The following is a 23,996-nucleotide window of genomic DNA, read 5'->3' as shown; positions in this document are numbered from 1 at the left end:
GAAAAATGTTCTTTCCAACAGTGACTGCGTGAAGGAGCTGTCTGCTAGGAGCTGGCATAATGGGAACGTAATACACAGAAAGGAGGTGCTTATAGTGTGTTTTATGCCCTGGTCCAGGAAAATGGAGTGGCAATAGTTTTCCTTTCGTTTTTCAGGACTGTTTCTGTCTTTTTTCCTTCCTTTATCCTACCCAAACCTGGGATGTTTTTGGAAATCTTGCTGCTCAGAGGAGCTTCCCAACAAACCTTCCAGTTGGCAGCTGTTCCATTGCCAGCACCACCAAAAAACCCCAGTGGGTTTTTGCAAACTGAAAAATAGTGTGCTATTGTGCGTGTGTACGTTTTTCACCCTCTTATTTGGGCTGTAACAGCAGCAAACTGTGGCGCCTCACCTGTCCCTCAGCTGTCAGAAGTTACTGCTGATGGCAGTTCCAGGATTCCTTCCAAAGCACTGCAGCCTCGGCAGGATGAATGACAGCTGTCACACTGTGCTGCTCTCTGTAGGATGGGAAGCGGAACAGATAGCAAAGTCTTATCGGAGTGAGGCACCTCCCATAAATTGTTGCTTCCTTTACCAAGGATACAAGCTGCACAGATGCTGATGGGAAAAGGGTCTGTCCCCATTCACCCCTCGTGTTTCCTACCACCAATTCCCTTTTATTGATGAGCGTGGGATGGATAGGCTCCCAGCATTTTGTTGTCAGCAGTAAGTGCAGACCAGGGTTGTTTTGGGAGGTTACGTTATGCTTCTGGGCTTGTCTTCTCTTTTAGCATTGGGACTTATCATCGTTTAGCATCTTGATTTTTAGCTACGTAGAATAAAGGGAAAGTAAGCGAGGAGGCAAGCTGGCTCAGGATGTCCAGCGCCTTCTGTGCTAAGGCTGCAAGCCTCTGCACAAGGGTCTCCGAGGGGAAAAAGGACTCGAGCATCTTTCATACGCCCATTTTATACTGTGACAAAGTGTGGCGTTGGCAGCGGGCGCTGCTGCAGGAAGGGCTTACCCCGAGCAGGGAGCGCGGGGCGCGGCACGGGCAGCGCCTGCTGCCGCACCTCCTGCCGCCGCCTTTGTTCGCAGGGGCGCGGGGGGCAGAGCGGGGCCGCCCCCCGCTCCGTCGTCCTTTCCCAGGCAGGGCGCCCGCCGGGACGGCGCGAGGGAGCGCCGGTGCGCACCGCGAGTCCGCGGCACCCGCTGGGGTCCCCTCGCCTCGGCGTTGGGTGCTGCGGGGTGAAGCGGCGGCTGAGCCCGGGGTGGCAAAAATAATAACGCGGATGTAGAAATAGAGAAAAAGCGGCGGCAGCGGAGCGGGCGCAGAAAGGCGGCGGGGTGGAGAGACGGGGAGCGGCGGGAGGAGACGCGGGGAGAGGGAGGGGGCCCCGAGCATCCCTCCCCGCCCCCCAGATCGCGCGGAAACCGGCCCCGCCCAGTAAAGAAAAGAGCGAAAAAAATGAAGGGAGGGGGCCGGCGGGGCGGGCCGAGGGCTTTTCCCGGCCGCCCCCCGTCCCTCCCCTTTACCTGCGGGCCCGGGGGGGCGGCGGAGGCGGCGTGTGCCCGATGTCCCCCCCTGCCCGCCGCCGGCCCGGTGGCTCCCTGCCATTGGCTCGGCGCAGCGGACCGGCACGGCCGCCCGCTATAACAGCGCTATGCCCGCCGCGGGCGGCGGCTCACACGGCGCCGGCGAAGCCGCGGCGATGCCGCCGCTCCTCCTCCTCCTCATCCTCCCCCGCCGCCTCCTCCTCCCCCGCCAGCCGCCGCCGCGCCGGCTGTGAGCCGCGGGGCCGCGCATGCCGCGGGGCTCCCGAGAGGGCCCCCATCGCCCGGGGAGCCCCGGCCCCATGGAGTGCTACTACATCGTCATCAGCTCGGCGCACCTCAGCAACGGGCACTTTCGCAACATCAAGGGAGTTTTCCGAGGCCCCCTCAGCAAGAACGGGGACAAAACTCTGGTAATGGCTTCTCCTCCCCCGCCCCGCGCTCCCCTGCCCCTCTCGCGGCGGAGGCTCCGGCGAGGTGGAAACTGCTGCGTGTGCATCGGCGCTGGTGCAGGGAGCCGGAGTCCTGGCCGGGCGCTTTCGTTATCGTTATCGAAAGATAGATCTGTAGGGGCTGTACGGTAGCGCCTTGCAGTGCCGGGGGTGGGGCGCAGCTCTACCGGGGGCGGCGGGGCTCGGCGCCTCTGTCCAGCACCTCCCACGCTGAGGTTCGCGGCGGCTTTGCGCTCCGGGCTCAGCGCGGCGGCTGGGCAGGCGGCTGGCCGGGAGCCCGGCAGGGACAGCCGGGGATGGGCGTCCCGGGGTGGGCAGGGCTCTGCGAGCTGCACGGGGGTCGACAGCCTGAAGCACCGGTGCGAGTGCTGAAGCTGTCCGGGGATGCAACCAGTGCGTATCTGGTGCTGGGGACGGGGTGCCGGTCACCAGGTCGTTTGCATCGCCCGGGGTGCGGGGGACAGAGGGATGTTCCACTCTAAAAGTGAAGCGAGGAGCAGAAACTTGTTTACCCGTGGTACGGGCTCTTTGGGTGCAAAGCTTTATTCGTTTGCTAGCGGCTTTGGAAGCCCTAGAAATTGGTGCTAGCTGGTTGATTGCCGAGTTATTTAAAAAACACAACTCTAGGTTTGGAAGGGATGGATCAGTTAAGAGCACCTGGCAAGGTAACTTGGGAATGGCTGCGCAGCGGATCAGCCCTGTCGCTGTGCAGACACGCCGCGTCGCTGCCCTAGCATCTCCTGCCTCCCGCCTGGTGCTGACTTGCTGTGCTGCCACTCCCCGAACTTCAGCTGGCAAAGAGGGGCACCTCGGCCCAGCGTGCGCCCTTCTGCCCACGTGAGGCTGGGCCCCACCACGGGCTGGGCGCTGTTCTGTCCCTGTTGTGCTGCAGGAGGTGTTGGGGCTGCCGGGGCTCAGCCGTGCTGCCGTCTCTCTCTTGTTCCCCAATCCCTTCTGCAGGAGATGGAGCAGGGCTCGCTGCCTGTCTTCCCATTCCCTCGAATGCATGCCCTATATTGATGGGGAATTTACTGAAGTACTTAACATTTGCTGGAGTTGGCAAGCTTGCAGTTTCTTCCTAAATAAAGAGATTAAAGCGAGGCTGAGCCAAGTCATAAAAATAGTAACTACTACGAGAGAATCCGAGGCAGATTTTTGGATGGTTTCAAGTGTAAAGTTCCTGCTTTCACGTTATAAATCTTACGACAATTTTACGTGCTATGGCTTCTGCCTATTTTGCTATGAGAAAATACATTCTTGGAATTTCAAACAAATATTTGTAGCATCCATGAGATGGCAATGTGTGTGTAATATCTCACTGTCACAGCTGCCAACCCAAGACCTACTGTAGCAACACTCAGAACACTTTAAATAATTGCATGAAGCATCGCCTTCTCTCTGCAGAACAATTTCAGTCACGATACGTTTGGCAAGGCTCTGGTGTAACTTTGGGACTGCGTGTCATCTTGCAGTTCATAACTGATTCTGTTTCAACAGTGTTTTCTTTTTTTATTTTTTCTTGATATATGAAGAGTTGGGATTTCTATTTTTGGTGAAAGCAGTGGTTATCAAAATATGTTTGAGGAGACTCATCTTAAACTTCATACAAACATACTGCATAGGCTTTGAAACGCTCTGGAAAGAAATCTAACTCAACCTTGTGTTTGAGTGAGACAGAACAGATGCTTGTGGGGGAAAAAGAACAGCACTGGTTCTGGATTTGCCATTAGAGCCCTTACCTTTGAGAGCTTCTGCTGTGGGCAGGGAGCGATATGACTGATAGTTTTCACTGGGTTAGAAAGGGAGAGTTCTTGATGTCTGCTCTCTTAACAGCATAGCAAAGTCCCTCACTGTGAAATAGATGGAATGCGTGCAGACATGGAGATTTATTTGTGTTTGGGTGAGTTCTGATATCACGTAGGTACGCATGCTGCCGAGTTGCAGTGTGGCATGGTTAGGTAGCTCAAATGAACGGTTCTGAGGCACTGAAGTAGATTTCAGACAGCCTTTACAGGAAATTCAGATGTTAGATAATTTTGGAGGATTAGGTGCTTCTACTATAGATAGGCTTATAGCCTTACAAAGGTGTAAAATCTTTACTAATACAAAGTAGAATACACCTCTGCAAGTCCTAGTGGGAACACCAGCTTTCTTAACATGCTCTTGGTGTCTTCTGTCCTAGAAGAAGCCTAGGAAAACCAGTGATGTCTAAGTCTGAAAGCCAGAAGTATTTTGGAGCAGCTCTGACTCAGGCACATTTTCACGTTTTGCTTTCGAGTATTTGGTCTGTGTTCATCTGTGCTCCTCACCCGTGTTTTCTGAAAGTCCCTGCTCTCTCATAAGCTGAGGAGAACATGAAAACAGCCTTTGCTCATGCACCATAGAATTGCCTCTGTGCAGAACTTGGCACATTTATTAGCCTTGCTTCTTTTGAGGAGCTCTAACCCCCATCCTCCCTAAGAAAGTAAGACTGTGTGTGCTCTGCTAGAGTTGTATAGCAAGTAGCACTGGTCATAGTCAACTGATGAAGCTGGGTTTTTGGTCGTTTATTTCCCCCCCCTTGCTCAAACGCTTAACAGTGTATGTGCTTTTGTATCACCAAAACCTCATGGCAAGATCGAATCCAGATTCTGTCTTTACATGGGTTAATGTTGGCCTGTCTGCAAAACTGGAGCTCATGAGATTTCTGGGGAGGAAAGTCCTTAGGGTTTTTGCCTGTCATCCTGCTCTGGAGGGGTCTGGGATTCATCTGGAACTGTTCCTTTCTGCCCCACTCTCCAAAAGAGGACATGAGAAACACTTTTTCCTATGTGTTTGTCCCTGCAGGTGATTCTTACCTACTTGTCCTTTGACAGCGTTCTGTTTCACATATTTAATTTAAAGCTTTAAAAAGTTTTGGTTCAAAGCTCCCATAAGGTAATGGGAAGAAAAAGGTGGAAGGCCCTGCACACCAGGCAGGGAACATGAAGCACAAAAAACTTGCGCTTTCTGCTTTGGTTGGAAAAGAGGACGGATTTAAAGAACAACAACAAAAAGCCTGAACCTCTACACAGATTTCCCTTTAATGACTGTGAGATTTCCTTGTCCCTCTGCTGGTCAAGGGTGAGGTGCGAGAGCTAACCAACATCCTGCTGCTAATCCTTGGGGAGGTGGGAAACGTGGAGAAGGTCATCTTCACTTTTCCCAATGGAGAGGATCAGATAGCTCCTTTTGGGTAAAAAGGGGGAAACTGCAGTGTTTCTATGGTTGTATTCACAGGCAGGTCATTTCCCTAGTCTTGCATAGCTGTACTGCCTACTGAGTGCAGATAGATGAGATGCGGTTATATGAGAGATGGAAGCAAGGGAATAAGAGGTGAAAGTAAGAAATAGGAGAGGGGAAAGACCCTAATTCCTTCAGTCAAGACAGGATGCACGGAGGGAAGAGAAAGGCATGAGAAAGAATGAAGAAAAAGGTGTATTTAGGCAATCTGAGATAAATAGACTACCATGAAAAACGCTTTCACTAATTGAGAAAAACTGCTTGTGAATGAGCTTTGAGCGAGATGATGGGGAAGAACGAAGGAATGTCTATCTAGTGTGGTTCTGACTATCTGATGGTACAGCTTTGCAGTATGAGTGCTCTGTAATGGGCCTGAATAACTGCTCAGTGCATGAAGGGCACACTTACTCAATTATAATCCATTGCTCCTTACCAGGAAAATAAATAGGAATTATGAATTGATGTGAAGGAGGCTCAGCATATGTGGAAGAATAGCATCTAAACTCATAAATTTCTTTTGAGAATGTAGGAGTTTTATTAAAAGAAATTGGTGGTATCTGGGCTCTTGAATAAGGCTTTATTTTCTCCCATGGCAGTTCCTGCCATCTGAAGCATTCTTCAAATAGGTGTAATCTCATAATGATAGCTAATCTGCTGCTGAAGTACTTCATGTAATTTCAGCCCTTTAGAAAGGATGTTGTTGGTTTTGTTGGTGTGCATGAACAGATCGCTGCCTGTCCTTTGTGTTACAGGCAATTTTCAAACTAGAAACTCAGGACTTACGATGGGGGTCAGAAAAACATACCAAAGGTGATGTTCTGATGCTCCTTCTGTGCTTTTGTGTAATAATGCTTATTTCTTGGTGTTTCAGTCGATGAATGTGGGCCTGATTGGCCATTTATTGTCAGGGTTCGTACTCGGTGACTTTGAAGCTTTTCCTTACTTTTCTTAGTGAAAGCAGTTATATATACCTCTCCCATTGCTACATCTCTTCCTTTTTGTCTAAGGATCTCCTAAAATTTCCATATTCTTAGCACGTGCTTCTTTATGCCTTGTGTTACTGAGGTCAGATGGCACTAGTCTTCCTTTGTAATTCATCTTCCTTTCTGAGGTGCTGTTTGGCAGTTGATGGTGTGTGTGAGTTCGGGCTGGTCCGCAGAAACACTGACACTTAATTTGGTCTTTTGAATAGCTGGGACATGTCTAGAGACTGAGCACCTGCCATTTCACCTCTAGGTACTCCCCTCGTGCCTGTTTCATCAAGATTTATAGGGATGGAGAAGTGGCCGTGGAAGGCCTATTCACATTTGATTGGACAAACACGTTTTCTCCATTGGCGATCAGAAGTAATGTCCTGTTACATGCTCAAGTACGTCAGGGAAGGATTGTGATGTGCTGATCACAGAAATCCATTGTTTTGTACAGCAGTAACATCTCTCTCAACTCTCTGTGTATGTCTGTATGTACATACGTATGTAGCTGTACATTCAGCTATACATACACAGGAGACTGCAGAGATAGAAGATGTGTAGTGGTCCCTGCTCCAAGGGTGACAGGCACGAATGTTTTCAGACTGGAACCTGTGCTGCCGTGGTTGATTCAGCTCTGAGCTTGGCGTGATGTGCCTTGTGGAGATGAGAGACACAGCAGCTCCATCCATGTTGCCACCACACAGGAGAGCTTTGTGGCTCCAAGTCAGCTATGACATGAGCACGAGCACAGGGAACACGTGTTGGCCTTTAGCATACAGCATATAGGTATAGGTCTAGCTAAATAGGTACAGGTCTACCTAAATAGCTGTTGGACATCCATTTACACCATTACCAACATCTACCTCATACTCACCTTTATGGAACTAAGCTGCTTTTTTTTATATATATGTGTGTGTGTGTGTGTATTTGAGTTCTAGGCCTTAGTTCCAGTTTTATAAAAACTCTGTGGAGTTCAGATATTGATTACACTTGTGTATTTTGAAAATGCCATCTGTTGCTCAGACTGTCTGTTGCCTTTATTTCTTTTACATTTTGTAGAATATAGTTGTATTTCCAGATCAGCTAAAGTAAACAAGTTGTGGTGGACATGGAAATCTATTTTATGAGCAAGTACATGGAATATATATGTAAAGAGAGAGCTTCTGTGCTACAAACAATCAGTATCTGAGGATCGTATGTACCAAGACAGGAGCTGCAAGTGGAACAGTTGCTGTCTGGCACCTCACTCAACTGATCCTTAACTGTAGGCTTGCACCCCTGTGATCTAAAAGGAACCATTGGGCATTTTGAGCTGAACACCATGCAGATGTTTAGTTGAATACACTAGTTGTGAGCCATCAGTGTTAATATAGGCAGCGTGTATCTACGGGCTTGCAGCAGTGCCACAGGCTCACCTAGGGTCTAATACTTGAACCTGAAGTTATGTGGCAAAGTGACTTGCAAAAAGTCAAGCTGTTTATTGAAATTTGGTGGAGTAGGAAATGAACGTCACCTGTTACTTTTATATCTTGTATCCCATGGGGCTCTTTATGTCTTTGGTACTTTCTGTGCTCATGAGCTGATGGTTGGATGTGAAAATGTTCTTACTTTTTCTATGAAAGCTGCTAAAACTCATTAAAAATTTTAAACAACAACAAAATCTACTTAAGTTAATTCAAATAGTTAATCAGTGCCATTTAAATAATGACTGAGAAGCAGCCACTGAGAAAACAATGGAATAATTTAATAACATGGAATTAACAGTAAAATTGTATCTTTATTCTACTTCTTGCATTAATTTACATGAATGCAAGTGACTCCTTGCATTACAAGGCTCGAGGAAAGAGCATCGATTCAGAGCATTTTCAGCAGGATTGGTTCTCAGCTGGGTGACCAGGGGGTTATTAGAACCTCACGAGTCTCATGCAGTGAGAATAAAATACTTCTGCTATTCTTGTGTTATCTTATGGCTCTCAAAGCTGAGGTTGGTTTATATGAACAGAATTCAAATTCAGCTGTAGAAGAAAGTGCTCACCTACAGTGGTTCCTCTTACCACACCACATTCTGCTTAGTTTTGGAAGTTCAGCATGTGCTCGGCGCTTTCATCTACATCAGACTTCATAGGAATGCATGGTCTGGTCCAGAGAATAGTAGGAGCTGGATTCTGATGTGCAGCAGATTTAAACTGGGGCAGTGCCTGATTCAAGTAGAGTTACGACTGAGCTTTTGTACTGTAAAAGCTTATTAAATGCATGGTAAACTTCAAACACATCGGTATTCTGTTGGATGTAATTAGGCTATTACCATGGTTAAATTAGTACACTTGTTCAGGTTTTTTTTTCCAGATCAAGGCCTTAAAGCGTAAGGAGAGCCTTTGCCTTGAATATTTTCAGATGCAAATATCCGTAGCAATCTTGTAGCTCAGAGATACTGAACGTTAATTTTAACACACTGCTCGAATACGCTGACTGGAAAACAGCAAGTTTGTTTCTGAGTATTCAAAAGCAGTCGTATTTTTGGTTTCATTAGGCTTCTGAAAGCTTGTTAGCGAGCTTTCTCAGTGTGCGGGTTGGAATTCTGGACGCCTCACCCCTCCCGTGGGCTGTGGGAAGGGGCTGCTTCCTGCCTGCTAGCAGTAGGGATTCACCGCTGGTAGCACTGCTCAGCAGTGAGGAGCAGATCTGGAGGGCGCTGAGATGAAGGGCGGTCAGAGCTTTGCGCAGTGGGTTTTCGAGCAGGGCTTTTTTGACCAAGTTAACTGCAAGGTCTCAGATGCCCCTGACTGGTGGCAATGAAAATACTTCCTTTTTCTGCCTGGCACTTAGATGTGCCAGGAGAACAATTAGTTCCTGCAGAAAGCCAAGCGGATGGATAGATGCATCCTGGGATACAGGAATGGGCTAGATAATCCCATGAAATCAATCTGCGGTATTTTCTATTATTTAATATCTTAATACAATTAATGATGATGATGGCCTTATTTGTTGCGTAGATGATTTACCCTGGTGGCCAGGGAAACTGAGCTGATTTTCTTTTTCACTCGTGATTCAAATGTGAACATGGGAGAGGCAGTGAGCCTTCCTAATCTAGCTGTGTTTGTCCTATCACTATAAACAAGCACTGATCGGACCCTTTTATTTTGCCACGCTTATTTGTAGAGAGAACAAACGTTCTCCCTCTGGCACTGGAGAGAGACTGTTCCAGGATGAGCTGGAGCTTGATGTTGCTTAAAAAAAGCAAAAAGTAAACAAAACAACATTTACTCACAAGGAGGCACAATGCCTGTCGTGTTTAACCTTGTTTTTCCAAGAGAAATAAGAAACTGCCTGATGGCCACGGGGAGCTTGAACTGTAAACTCCCGCAGTAATTAATTTATTTTGTTATAATGTGTTTGCAGTTCCCCTCCCCTGAGGACTGGCAGCGGCAGGGGCACAGGCTGGACGGAGGGCTTCTTTTGCCCTTGGCACTGAATGCTTTTTCTGAGCATCCAGGCTGTGCTGGATGCTCAGAAATTCCTGTGCAGCCCCATTTCTTAGTACTTCAGAGAGCACATTTCCAAATGTTTTCAGTATGGAAATGCAGGTTCCAACCTCTGGTAGCTGTGCAGATAACGTCGTAAGAAAGGAAATGCAATTTCTTCCTCTGCTGCACTAAGAGCAAATGCCTAAATAAGACTTAGGGAGTGAACCTGGCTTTCTGGCCTGGTGTTGCTCTCCTGCTTTTGTCTTCCAACAGCCAGGGGTTTGACTTCAGATTCTTGACAAACGCCTTGGAAAATGGTCAGGTTTAGGTGAGGAACCGGGAGAGATTTTTTTTTTAGCCTCTCATCAGTATTCTCTAGTTGCACAAAAGATTTAGGAACATCATTTGAACTGGTCAGGCTTTTTGTCTGGCTGTGCTGATTTGCATTTCTTGAAGATTATTTTTTTTTTTTGTCAATGTGGTAATTTTAGACTCTCCTTTCCCCAAATAGCAAGTGATCAGGCTGCTCCTGCTGGGGCCAGGCCCGGCTCCAGTACTCAAGTTGCTGCCTTTCTCCCATCTAGCTCATAACCACACTCTGTAGGTTGGACGGGTCTTGGGCAGGTCTTCCTCTTTACGACTTTTTATTGCAAAACATCTTGTGGAGTTTGCCTCTTCACCAACTAGAGAGAACTTTCCTGAATTAGGAAAACTGCTGTCCTTCCAGCTTACTGATAACGCCCTTCTACAGAAAAATGAATCTGTGTGTCTGAGATTGTATTTAAAAAGAAAAAAAAAATCAGATTCTTTTACTCTGTATTGGTTTCCATAAAGTTTTAGTAAATAGACTCACAAATTGATTTACATGGCAGAATGTAATTATTCTCTTAGGTTAGCTGTTCAAATAGCTGCAGCTTCTAAGTATTTAATTTCAGCTGAAAGTGTTTCTAGCAGAAGACCACAATACCCATTAACGAATAGCTTATCAATTGCTGCTCAGTAAAGTGGGTTTTCATAAAACGTCTGGCATTAAAACTTTGGGGACAATCCTGACTCTGCATGGCATTTTGATCTAAACAGTGGTTTGGTGAAGCTGTCGATGAAGGCAACCTGAACCTAAATCTCTAAAGCAAAGAGCTTGAGAATAATATAAAATAGGTGTGAAAAGGAAACAGAAATACCCAATACAGAGAAAATGAGAAATTACTGAATAATAGCAAACAGTTATAATAATTGACGAGATTGGTTCAGTGATGGAGAATAACTCTAGCTCAGTGGCAAAGTTTTGCCTCTCGCTTCTTGCATATTCATTGTGCCAGCAGTCGTAGTGTCTGCTTTGTTCATTGAGGAACTTGAGAGATTCAGAGTGGTTTTGGTAAGGCAGATACCCCAGAGTTGTGTGGTGGGAGGCAGTGGGCCCATATGGGAGTATGAGAAACTGTGATCAAGTACAGGGGAAAATAATAAATTGCTCTGAGAGCGGTCAAGCTGTGGACAGGCTGTCAGATCTCCGTCCTCGGAGATGCTCAGAACTTGACTGAGCAGCCTTAATCTACACAGCAGTGTTTTAAGAAAGGCACAAGACTGAATGTCCCTTCCAACCTCACTCATATCGTGATTCTGAGTTCAGTCTGTAGGAGAGTGGTTTTTAATTTATTCTGCCACGAAGAGGTTCTTTGGGGAGCAAGGCATGTCAGTGTTACATTCTGCTCACAGCTTCTTGGGATTACTCTCTTCTCCCCTCATCCCAGTTGATGCGTAGCTAACAGAAGTAGCATCACCATCAGCTTTCTCTGGGGATCTCCTAAACCATTAGAGATCCCAGACATAGTGCTTCTTGTAGCTCCAAGAAATAAATCAAGTGCAATTGTTGAATCTACTGATGATTTCTTTTCAGGCATTCCTGAGCTGAGTCATGCAATTCGTAGCCAGTGACCCAATTTATAATTAAGAAAGATGATGGGCTCGGAACTCTTCCAAACTAATTCATATTTAATTCCCCCCCCCACCTCCTGTAAATCATCTGAGTTACCAGCAGTATTTTATTGATTACACTTTTTCATATTAAAAAGTGCTGGCGAGTATACTCTTAATTTTGGAAAGGCTTTTAAAAGGCACTCAGGAGGACTATTGATAAAGAAGTGATTTGTTTTTGGTAGAACATTATCGTGCAGAGGCAAGATAGATCAAACTGAGCATTTTCTAAAGAGGTTGTATGCTGATTGTCTGGCACTGACAGAGATGAAGAAATCCAGTATTATTTAGTCATCATCATGGGCAGATGCCTTCTCTGTATTGGCAAAGAAATCTGGGAAGCAGCGGCCTGTCCTGATCCTCGTGTCTTCGCAACTGTACAGCAGAGAGGAAAGTTTCTGTGTGCTTTTGAAGTGAGAAGCACAAAGAACTTCCAAGGTCTACGCAATGTTTATCTGTTGATCTTGCTCTTCTAAATATAGGTCAGTCTGCTGTGCAGGTATGGGTATCGAGGAAAGCATTAGGTGTGTTCCTGTGCCAATCTTCTTGGTCAGCACGTAGTAGCCGGGTGCAGAGGTCCAATTCTGATGTACATAGCCATTTTTTTCCTCTGTATTGCAGGAGATACAGAATATAGCAGGGAAAAAAGACGGGAAAACTCAGGCAAGCTCTTCTTCTCACAGAACTCACACAGCTCTCATACTGTGGGATGGATAGTGTAGGCTTCCATGGCCTGAGTATTTCCAGGAAATAGGCCAGACTTTTTGCATCCCGTCGTACAGTAGGTACAGTTTGTTTGCGGGATGTTTTTGTTTTATACATAGATGCAAATGTGTGTGCATATATATATATATATATATATACACACACACACATATAAAATACATATGTTTTGTCTACATTCAGACCTATTTTTTTTAACACGGTGATATGACACTGGATTAACTTCTTATAATGTTCTTACTGTCTGTGCTTTACTTAAATATGATTCTGAGGGAAAGTGTCAAAGCCCCTTCTCTTTTTCCTGTAAGAAGTTGCTGTTTCAGACAAATAGATAATCCCATCCAATGAATTGGAGGCTGAGTAGAAGACCTGCTTTGGAGAAGTCCCCATAGGGCAAGTCTGTCTACATGAAGACTCTGTTCTCCCCTACTCCCATCACAGATAGCAGAGGTTTTGATCCTGCTTGGAAGCTTTTTGGTCGTGGTGGATCAAGTAGTTGCTAAAGCTACACCACAGTGGAGTCAAGACGTGCATATTGGATTTATATTGAAATTGATTATTAGAGTAACTGTAGCCATGTATAATTGCCTTCCAAAATGATCTATCAGAAGTTTGATGCATACTGAATGTGAAAGCTACAATATGGAAGAAATTATCAAATGGCTCAAATTCAGTGTCTCTTTGAAGACTACAGGGAGGACAGAGGAATTACACTTGTATTTTACACCTGCCAAATTGAATTACTGCTACAAATCTGTATAATTGCAATTTGGAGACAATGATTTATTCTCAGTTAGGTAATTAAAAGCACAGATACACCTGAAGGTTCAGATTGGTTTCTTAGAAAGAATCCTTCGCATGAATATGACCCTTGCAGAAATCAGTGTTTTCATCTCATCTATTTTAAGAATTTTGAATCAGAATGTAAAATGACTCATCCATTATTTCTCCATCTCTTCATCAGCCAGACAGACAAGAAATTGTTCTTCTGATTGTTTCCCTGCAAATGTGAAATCTTTACAGTTCCTTCTCTTTTCAGTGGGCAGTCATAAATCCAATTAACATTAATGAGTCTCACATGTGTGCACTGAGAGGAAAAAAATGGACCTTTTGTCTCTTAAAGTGTGTGTTTAACTCGAGGAAAAAAATGAAGAAAAAGCTTTTGGTGAATTACAGGTTACAAAGTCAGTAGCTTTTATCTCATTTTCACAGTTGCTAACGCATTTGCCTAGTTCTCTCTCCCTTGTCAAGGGTCCTTGTATGAGCTATAAATGCATGATGAGTAGTGCTGTCAGTGAAGTGGAGAGCACTGTATTACCTTTACTTTTAAGCTTAATTACTAATAGGCCCCATTTTCCACAAAATGTCAGGGTTACAATAGGGTTAATATAACTGTACTTCTGTTTCATGATGTAATTCAGTGAAAAAATGAAGATAAGTAACACATATGAATATGGCAGCCACCTATGAATTAAAAATACTTAGTACCCTACTTCAAAGGCCCTCCTGTCATCCGTCGAAACACTAGGTCTGGTGTTACAAGATGTTCCTGTGTATTATTGTGTGTTATTCAGTGATATTTCCTGTTTGTTTCTGGGGAATTGCAGAGCAGATTTGACTTCCTGATGACATGGGAGAAATTACGATGGAGCTCAGTGCTGTTAGCATGTGGATGGGGTTCTAGTAAATGAAACACGGGCCTCTAGAATAGCATCTGCTGTTGCTGGCAAAACAGTCTCTCTTCAGGCAATTTTGCATAATTTATTGCCAGATACACCCGTGTTTGATTACTGGGACTGGGAATGAATGCTGAAATTTGGGAGGAAGCACCTCTCTAAACGTGGCAGTGGGAAGCCTGGGTGGACAGGCAGCTCGCAGCGGTCGCCTGCCACCCGAACCTGCCATGTGTGCCCAGTGCACCACCCCAGTCACAGCTGACATGAAAAACACCCCAAGGAGCTCACTGCAGTATAAATACACCGAAACCATATGGCCCATCCGAGTTGTAATATCACTTCAGAGGTTTTGAAATAGCATTTTTATTAGCTGTAATCACTTCAACATTTTTATCCAAGTGAATAGCCATAAGTACTCAGTGTAGTTGTTTTGCCATGCAAATCTGTTCTGCAGTTCGGTTGAGAATAGAAAGCATCGTCATTCCAAGGAGAAATGTTGTAGAAGGGCTTTTGGTCAACCCGTGTGTTAGGAGATGTCTGACAAGGTCATGGCTCCCCTCTGGGAGGAAGAGGTTAGCACTGCACTGCGTGAGAGGATCTGGTGTGTATGTGTGTATGTGTATGTGGGATGCTTCGTAACTGCTGTTACATTTTCTGCAGTTAAAAAAGAAAAAATCCCAACTTCTAATATGCTTACTATTTTTGCAACTCCTTCCTCTCAGTTATATGTTGCTAAGCCCATTTTGTGCTAATTGTCATCCCTCCTTGCTGGTTACATCCTTCAGATATTTGCAAGCTGTAGGAATCTGCATTACTTGCATCTTTGCAGGCTTGGAACATTCTAGCTGTTTTCTTCTTTCTTCATACATCAGTTCCTCTAGTCTTGATTATACTGAGGCTTCCTTTTTTTTTTTTTTTTAACTCACTCCAGCATTAAAATATGAGTCTATCAAAGCAGTTCCCAGTAGCCCATAAGTGGAAACTATAAGAATACTTTGGATGTTGCTATAATGGTCCCTTGATGTACAGATAGCTGGGGGTGGATCACGTGGTCTGCATTCATAGTGACGTACTTATTCTATACATAGTCTCATTAAGATCACTGGGACCGCTCACTTTATCCTATTTTTATGCCATCCCTATTTCTCCACTCGTTAAATACCTTGCTGCTAATGCAGCATTTGGCTGTGGTACTGGTGTGGCTTTTTATCGTTGCCTTTTTTTTCTAGTGTCCTTAGTTGCGCTGTAAGTTCTCAACTGCTTTTGATATATCAAATCGAACTTTCCATTTCTCAGGAAGGTGCTTAAGTAGAACTCTTCCTGTGACACTTGTAAGGTAGGTTTCTTTGTATTTTTGTAAGAAAAAGGTGATCCTTGGCAAGAGCTGACAAATTTATTTCTTCTCCAGTAATGACTGTGCAAAGTTTACATACATACGTAATGAGTGCATGTGTCTGTGTAAGTTCCTTTCCTTGTGGGAGAATTTTAATTAATATGAAGCATTTCTACACAGAGGCAGAACTGTTTTATTTCTGACCCATTTTACTCTTATCCTCGCCTCCACCCCTCTTTCCCCACACTGTCTGTGGAAAATCTGACTGGCTCTTTTTACCCTGGCCTTGCTCTGTGCAAATAGAACCTTACTAAATGTTTCCATCTTGTCCTGGCTCTCTGAGCCCCAGCCTGCTCCAGCTGACCCTCCTCATCTCCCTTTCTGTTTAGTGAGATGACCTGAATCCACGGAAGTTTTTCTTGAAAGATGACTGTCAAATTTGCTTCTTTCACTGCAAATATTTGGCAGCGTTTGCTCTATTTTGAACTTGGATCTCACCGTTCATTCTTAAGCAGTTGTACAATTTAGTTCTCTAAATTTTACCATTCTGGCCAGATTGTCACTCATCGCTTGCTGTCTACCATGACTTGGGGTTCTTTCATCATTTTTCATAGATGGAATTTTTAAAATGACAGATTAAGCGTAATGAAATTGAGCGTCACAGAAGAGAAGAACTGGACTGGATAAATGGGAGGCTGCTTGGGTAGCAAGGCTGCATTGCTTTCACCTCCCACTTGAGTACTGAATTTAGCAATTATAAGAATGGAAGGAAAATGTCATTAAACTTTCAAATGCCATGCTGACAAGTTAATATGTATGCTCAGGCACTTAAACATAAAATAAAATCCTGGAGGCGCTGGGATTGTCTTCTAAGCAATGGTTTTGATGACAAAGCCACGGATTTCAGAAGCAGTTGAAGAAAATGAAAGGATTAAGGATTCCTTTTGTTGGACATCAACCCATATATATATACATATAAATATATATATGTATATATATTAAACCATGCAATTATTTCTTGCTACCTTTTTCTTTACCCGTTTCATTTCTTTTATTGCCATCTTCTTTTTCTTAGCTTTCTTTTACATTTTTATTTTTACTTTTCTGGAGGGACAGGGATTGCCAATGACGCCATGACTTGTACATGGAAGATAACTTGCTCAATACAGTTCTCTGCTGTGGTCTCTGTCCCATGCTACTGCTTTCTTTCTTTCTCACCTCTTCTTTTCTTTGCGTTTTTCCTTTCTGTCTGTACCTCCGTACTATTGCCTTTTTGTTTAATTATTTTTTGGGCTTTATTCCATTTCACATCCCAGATCTTTGCAAGTTCTGAAAACTGGGGGCCATCTTAGAAATAGATTAACTGTCAATCAGAAAATGTGGATTTAAGCTGTGAGCTTTTGTTTGGATGTCTATTTTGGTTGAAAGTAAAGAAGTGTTTTTGATTGGTTAGTAAGGATAAGGTCTCTAATACAGTTTTGATTACTTACCTCATTAATTTGTTAGATTTAGTATGGATTTAATAATATCATTGCGGCTGGCATGTAGTTGATTTGGAAAACAGAGTTTTTTGTGTTTAGATTTGTAGGTGAGAGGATAGTACAAATGCTTCATGCTTCTCTTGTTTCTCTGCTTATAATACTGCGTTTGTTCTTGTGAGCGCTTACAAGTGGGACCAATCCTCTGAAAGCCTGAGTAGACAGAACTCATTTTGTAATTTTGTATTTCTGTGTTTGTTTTGTATTTATTTCTGAGTGAGGACAAAGCTGTTACCAGCAGTGCTTTTGCTAACAGCAGACTGGGCCAGTATGCTCAGTGTGGAGTGTGTGCACGTGCAGCTACAAATACGTGTAAAAAATAGATCGTAATGGCCACCATTCCTTTCATAATATGGACTCCGTGGTGGAGGCTTTGTTTATGCAGGCAGACCTAAGTGAGCAGATGGTGGTCAAATGAAAATGAAGGCATCTCTGCTAAAGTTTTCTTACAGAAAGTTTATTGTACAAAAGCAATAAAAACACGATTTTTGAAGGGGAGAGGTGGTAGGTTGAGGGAGGGGATTTGTCTGGTAACAAGGAAGGAAACACGGATTATTTAAGTAGCATTGCTAACAATGCACATCATGCTTTCATTCGCTGAAAGAGAGCAACATGCAGAAAAATAGACTTCTAAGAGAACTCTGCAACTCCGGGCATTTACTGAGTAGATCTCAAGGACCTGTGGCAGCATGAACCTTGGTTGGGTACACAGTGAGCTACATTGCAAATTGCTCCTTTTGTTGGACTTGTAAACTACAGAAAGTCAAAAAGTCAAGTAGATATTCAAAAATCATAGCATCATTTCAGTTGGAAGGGTCCACTGAAGCCCATCGAGTCCAACTCCCCTGCAGTGAACAAGGACACCTACAGCTCGATCGGGGTGCTCAGAAGCCTGTCCAGTCTGACCTGGGGTGTCTCCAGGCATGGAGCATCCACCAGCTCCCTGGGCAAACACGTTCCTGTGCCTCACCACTCCTATTGTAAAAAACTTCGTCCTTATATCCATTCTGAATCTAAAAAGCACATACTGAAAAGGTAATAGTGCTTAAATGTGTTTTCTAAAAGGCGCACATGCATGTTTAAGAAAAGACTGGGAAACGTTTGACTCCAATATGTCACACCTCATTGAAGAGTCTTCCTTCTTTTTTTTCTCTAGCTCATCTCCCGGAAGAGTAGTCTCTCTAGACGCCCATAATAACTGTATGTTTGGTAACTGTGTGCTCCCTGTGCATCCACATGGATGTGCTTGTTGATACGTAAGCAAATAGGAAATGGTCAGCTGTGAAATGCTGGGCACTCATATGAGCTATTCATCAGGTTGGCGCTCCAAGTATGTAGAAAAACTAAATGAACTGGAAAGCAGCTTTCTTTTTCTCTAGAAAAAAACCCCAAACGCACACAGAAAAGCCAAAAAACACTTAGTGAGACGCTCAGTGAAGAGGTAGCATCTTCTGAACATTTGTGCTGCCTCTCAAGGCCTGAAGAAGCAGTGCTGTCAAATACTTAAATATCAGAATCTTTCAAGGGAAACATGAGGAGTTCTTACGCGGTTCGGTTACCATCTTTAACATTACAGCCCTTCCACTGACAGGAAAGACATCTCTTGATTATTTTATACTTAGATCCACTTACTGCCTGGAAACGCAGCCTGTACTTAAATATGTTAATTGTTTAAAGGTGTCAGATACCGCAAAAGAAATGTCTTCCTTACCCTGCATTAAGCACGCTGAATAATAATTTAATATGCTCAAGTCGCTAGGCAGGGAGGAATCGTAACATTTTCTAACACAGGGTATATCAGAGAATTCCCAGGTCTCTTTGCATAGACCAAAAGTAGTTGTTTGGGTTTGGTTTCTCCTTACGTTGTGTACGTTTTGCTTATTTAAACTATTTCAAATGTTACTTTTAATTGTTGTGTTTCATAAGGTGTGGTGTGGATTTGTTGTTTCATTTTGCAGCATCAGTGATCCCCATCCTCTTCCTGAGTCAAACTGTGTATCTCACTCATGTTGGATGTTAATTACAACCTACTCCAAGTTGCCAGTAAGTGATGCCTCATAAAATAGAGCACTATCTTGCTGTTCCACACACTGAAATATCCAGTACATGAGATAAATTGTGTCTTCTACTTTAACTGGACAGTGGTGGCTGAATCAGATATTTCCGTTTATTGGGATGTTAGTGTATAATATACACATGCTTTGGGGTAGCTTAAGTATTTCTAACCTGTCGATTAGCCTGAAGATTGCTTTAGTTTCTCTCCATTTCCACACAGCCATCCACTCTACTGAATGGAAACCAGGGAAGGGCTACTTATGGTTCTTCAGGCTGTAAGTGGAGAATGTTTAAGTTAATCATGGGGAATGTAAGAATGATCACATTACCTTGGCTTAAAAATGTTGCCACATGTTATCTGAGCATGCTTTTAGCCTGAGAAATGCTGGGTGAATTGATTCAGCTTAGCTTTCTTTCTTTCTGCACTAAAGTAATTTGAATCATCTTACATTTCTTATGGTTACTGACAAGAATGAGGACAGCTGACAAATACCACGGGAGTCAGGACTGCCTATAGTACTGATGTTGCTTAAGTTCCATAAGCACAGTTGGCTTGCACCTACATTTTATTTCATTTCGGAGAGATGCTGTAGTTTTTAAGCCAGTTGCCATTTCCTGCTTACTACACAATGATGTGATGTGGACAGCAGTGCTGGGACACACAAACTGGATTCTTGAAGGAAACTCCTTTCCTCTCCATGAGTTTACCAAGAAATATGATCATTACTATCCAAACCAGTGACCGGCTCTGAAACATGTATGAGGTCTAAGGAATCAGAGGAAGTCTACTAAATCTTGAAGTAGAGCTCCCAGTATGCTTAGGGTCCATATTTATTTACGCTGACTGCCTCACTGTACACATCCATGATGCTATCTTTCTTTTAATGCAGACACAGCCATAAATGTCTCTGAGAAACTGAGCTATTTACGGGATCAGAATATTACTCTATAAGAAGGTACACACTGGACGTTATGCTTATAATATAGTTAAACAATATACTGCATCCTTCGTGATGAATGAGGTGATAAGGCAAGAAAAATGATTTCTTATTTTTTTGTTATATGTGCTTGCATGCAAACATTGTTATGCACAAATGCACACAAAATTTCCTCGCCATATGACGGCTATGTCTATTTTAGCAAGTAATGAGGCACAAAGGAAGCAGCTCCATAGAGCAAGAGTGACAGAAGCCCAGCGTGCACAACTTATGGACTTGCAGGGCTTTTTCTTCGTGCTAACTCTCATTCGCTCCAATGGAGTGGAAGGCCGTGAGCAGTTGGTGTGCGTTAGGCAAGTCCTGGAGTTCATCTTCCAGCATCACTCCTGTGATCCCAGACTTCTCTATGGCGCGAATCAAAGCATCATAAATGAGAACAGTTGGAAGATTCGAAAGTACACGCTTTGGGGACTGAAGTACTAACGCAAATGCATCTCCTAATGTAGATGTTATTCTGCTGACAAAAATGTACCAGAAACAGCTCTGAGTTTTCTTTTTTAAGGTGGAAGAAGAAAGTGGTGGAGAGGCTTGTGCCATAAATGAAAGTATCAGTGTTTTTATTAAGTCAATTTATATTAGCTGTTGGTTTTTGTTTTTTTTCCAGCAGAACATTCACACCTCATTTGAAATTAATGGCTCTGCTCATCACTGAAATCAGTGGAGATATTGAGAAAAGTGCAGGCTATTTTGAGTGTTTGAAGGCAGTCTGTTCCCCACCCCCATCACATCAAGGACTCGGTCTTTTTGACTTCGTTAGCAATAACTGCATCTGCTGGAGGAATTGTACCTTTGCTGGTTCCTCCCCATCTCCTACATTTTCTGCTCAGTGACTGCATCTTTTAGAATTTTATTCTTTGTTAGATTTTATTGAACTAACTTCACAAAACATGACTTGAGATTCAATCACTTCCTAAGTTTAATTCATAGCCTCTTTCAATTTAGGATTGTATGAACTTGGACAGAGAAACAGAACATAATGTTTAGAAAAAAAGGAAAATAGTTAAAGTCTTAAGTGTTTTTGTTTTTCTCTGAAACTAGGAGGAATTTGATGCAGAAGTTCAGGAATTAAATCAGATGCAGTGCTTCCCTTACAGGAGAGTAGCTTGGCATCAGCACAGCAAAGCCGCCCTCTGACTTCTTTAGCAGTTGTTGCAGTATCGCAGCAGCAAAATCATTTGATGTTTCCTTCAGCCTTCTTTAATTGCCTGGCTTAGACTCGAACATGTGAAATAGCACAGGGAAAAGCTAACTTAGCTTTCAGATTTAAATAAAGCATCATCATAACAAAGATGCAGGCAATTCTCCTCTCTTGGGATGTCTAAACAGTTTGCACTTGTTCTTTCTTGCCTATCTTCCTGTCCTGGATTGCTTATATTGCATGCCTCTGCAGTGCGACAGGGCCAAGGCTGTGCAGCTTAGTTGGGCAAAGGAATTGGTATGACCAGGCTGATGCTCTTTAGTCCTTTTTTTGTTTTGTTTTGTTTTTTTCCTCTTTTGGTCTTTCTGAAATTTGTGACAAAACTCCATCTGAATTTAGTGCTGGAGCTGCTTTCTCCTATTTTAACTGTTTGGATGAGACTTGGTTGTCTTTCCCCTGTGTAAAATACTTTACGTAGTTATTAATTGTATACTGCATGAAGTTTTGGGACATGGTTGTCCTCTACTGCTGTAGCAAAATGCTGAAATGCATGTGAAAGGCGACAGTAACAGTTAGAATCATCAATAGGTTAACACTTGTGAAGTTAGGGAAGGCTAATACTCCCATCGATTCATGACTTTTTTCCCAAAGAAAGCCAGTAAATGGCCATACATTTTTGGGATATAAATTCTTTTGCACGGGGTGTAAATGGTACCATTTTCCACTAGAATGATACACATGCAGCTCCCTCTGTATGTATTTTAAAATTACAAGGCAGCCAGATTGGTAGTGATGCATTTTCCTCTTGGTACTGCTGTATAAGCTGAGCTGACAGCTTCCCTTAACAACCGGACATAATAGCTGTAAGTGGGGTGGCTGCGACCCACCTGCCTCAGGTCCTTCTGTTCAGCTGGCACTTCGCCCGCTGAGAAATGACTCAATAAAATTGGAGGAAAACGTATGGGCAGGTAGTGATCAGCTTAAATCCCTTCCAACCGCCTTCCTGCTTTTACCTCTAACATTTACTGATGTTCTTTGGCTCAGTAATCCTATCCGTACAGCTGGATTTAGGGGAACAGGAATTAATGGACTTCTCTCAGTTGCAGAGAAGTCTGAAGCTCATTTTCAAATAGATTTGTGATGGAGAAGAATATGCAAACTTGAATCTCAACGTGGTGATTAACAGCGGTGTTGCTGGAAACAGTTATTTGCAGAGAAATCATACAAATTGGATGGGAAAGGATATTGAATTTTGAGATTGCCACCTGATCTGTAATTGCAGTCTTACTTGAAGGAAACAATAACCTCTAATACCTTTTGGCATCAGTAAATATTGTGCCAAGGCATACATGGATATTTCCAGCACACAGACACAAGTAAGGTCGTATGCACTGAGGTGTTGTGGTGGAGATGTGACCACTCCTCTGTTTTTTTCCCATTAGCTATAGGTGTGTTGAAATATTGGGTATTGCTTTTTTTTTCCCCGTTTTTGTTCCTTGTTTTATATTTTGCTGGAAAAAGACTTGTGACAGGGCTTGCTTTTGCCAGGTACATATAACCAAGATGAGCTGGCTTTTTCTCAAGGAGAGCATAAGGACAAGAGCAGTTCAGCACAGCTGGGTATGGGAGTGGGAAGCCAAAGGCTGGAAATAGCCATTAGCGAAGCCCTGGCAAGCACAAATACAGATCAGATGACTCCAATGCAGGAGGGAAGCGTCCTGGAGCATTTGTGTTGTGTGACATTGGAGAAACCTTGAGCCGATCTAATTTGCACTGCCAAAAAGTGCTTTATTGGAAGTAGGTATTTTTGTACTTGTGCATTGCAGTTTCTTGCAGTTCAGCTAGAAGAGTCCTGTAATTGAGATGAAGTAACTTTGGTCTGTGTCCTGAATAGAACTGTTTGAGATTCAGTTCAGGGGGAAAAAAAAGGGAGGGGTTGTTGGTGGAGGAGATAATTAAAGGAAAACTAATTAAGTTTGTTTCTTTGGATTTTTTTATCATATTTCAGGAAAAAAACAAAAAACAAAAATAATAAATATTCTTCCCTGCTGCCATCTTCTCTCCTCCTCTCCTTTGTTGTGTTTTGAAGTTAGGAGTTTTTATGGGAAGAGGTTTTTGTTGTGTTTCTTTTTGTTTGTTTGTTTGACTTGGTACTTTGACACAGTCCTTAATATTTCCCTTTTCTACCAACTGATGGGACTCTAATCTTCTTGAACAGGAGTTATAGTTAAGGCATACAGACTTAAGGAAAGCGAAGGATGTATTTGAGCAACAGACTGCAACTTAATTTTCTTTGCATTTTCCTCTCTCACAAATCTCCAGTATAAATGTTGGACATTGATCTGGGAGAATGGGAATCGCCAGCAGCTGGTTGGTAGCTGTGAGTGCACACTCTGCTGCTACACAGTGCCTGGGTTTGGGGCAGCACGTGCATGGGAAAGACGACGGAGATTCCTCTTCGCCTTTCCAATGTTACTAAACACTTGCATCTTCTTGGCCTCACAGAAAAGGAACACAGTACACAAGCACTTCTTTATCTCCTTCAAAGTGATAGTTATTTTATGCTGGTTATTTTGTTTCATCTTGGGCTTCTGGTCATGTTTGTTTGTTTTGGTTTTTCCCCTGTTGCTTTAATTGTGGTATGCTCTTAATTAAACAAGAAAAAAAACAAAACAAGTAGTCATAGAGTTTAGGGCATGTAACATTTATATAGTTTAAAATTCCAGCACTTTTCTCCTCCCTCCCTCCCCCCAGATTTCCCAGTAATTACAGGATGGAGAGATTATTTTATCTACAGCTTTCCCAGGCATATTAAGTTAGTTAAGAAGGTCACCACTGTAACTCCTATTGTAAAATCAGTTTTTCAACTTTTGACATCAGAT

General features: G+C 43.4%; 1 protein-coding gene across 10 annotated transcripts in view; it reads left to right on the top strand.

Annotated features, from left to right (window-relative positions):
* ZNF804A (zinc finger protein 804A) overlaps window positions 1–23,996 on the top strand; it is a 257,653-nt gene that overhangs the window by 10,106 nt on the left and 223,551 nt on the right. For 8 of the 10 annotated variants that reach the window (XM_040704049.2, XM_040704050.2, XM_040704047.2 and 5 more), the window contains exon 1: window positions 1,660–1,944. The exons of the other annotated variants lie outside the window; for them this stretch is intronic. In XM_040704049.2, the coding sequence (XP_040559983.1) occupies window positions 1,783–1,944 (162 nt within the window). In that variant the 5' untranslated portion in view covers window positions 1,660–1,782. Of the gene's footprint in view, window positions 1–1,659; window positions 1,945–23,996 lie in introns of those variants that run through there. 10 annotated transcript variants of the gene reach the window in all.

Source organism: Gallus gallus, chromosome 7 (genome assembly GCF_016699485.2).
Source record: "Gallus gallus isolate bGalGal1 chromosome 7, bGalGal1.mat.broiler.GRCg7b, whole genome shotgun sequence".
Lineage (NCBI taxonomy): Eukaryota > Metazoa > Chordata > Aves > Galliformes > Phasianidae > Gallus > Gallus gallus.
Note: the sequence above shows the minus strand (reverse complement) of the source record. Positions and strands in the feature narration are given on the sequence as shown.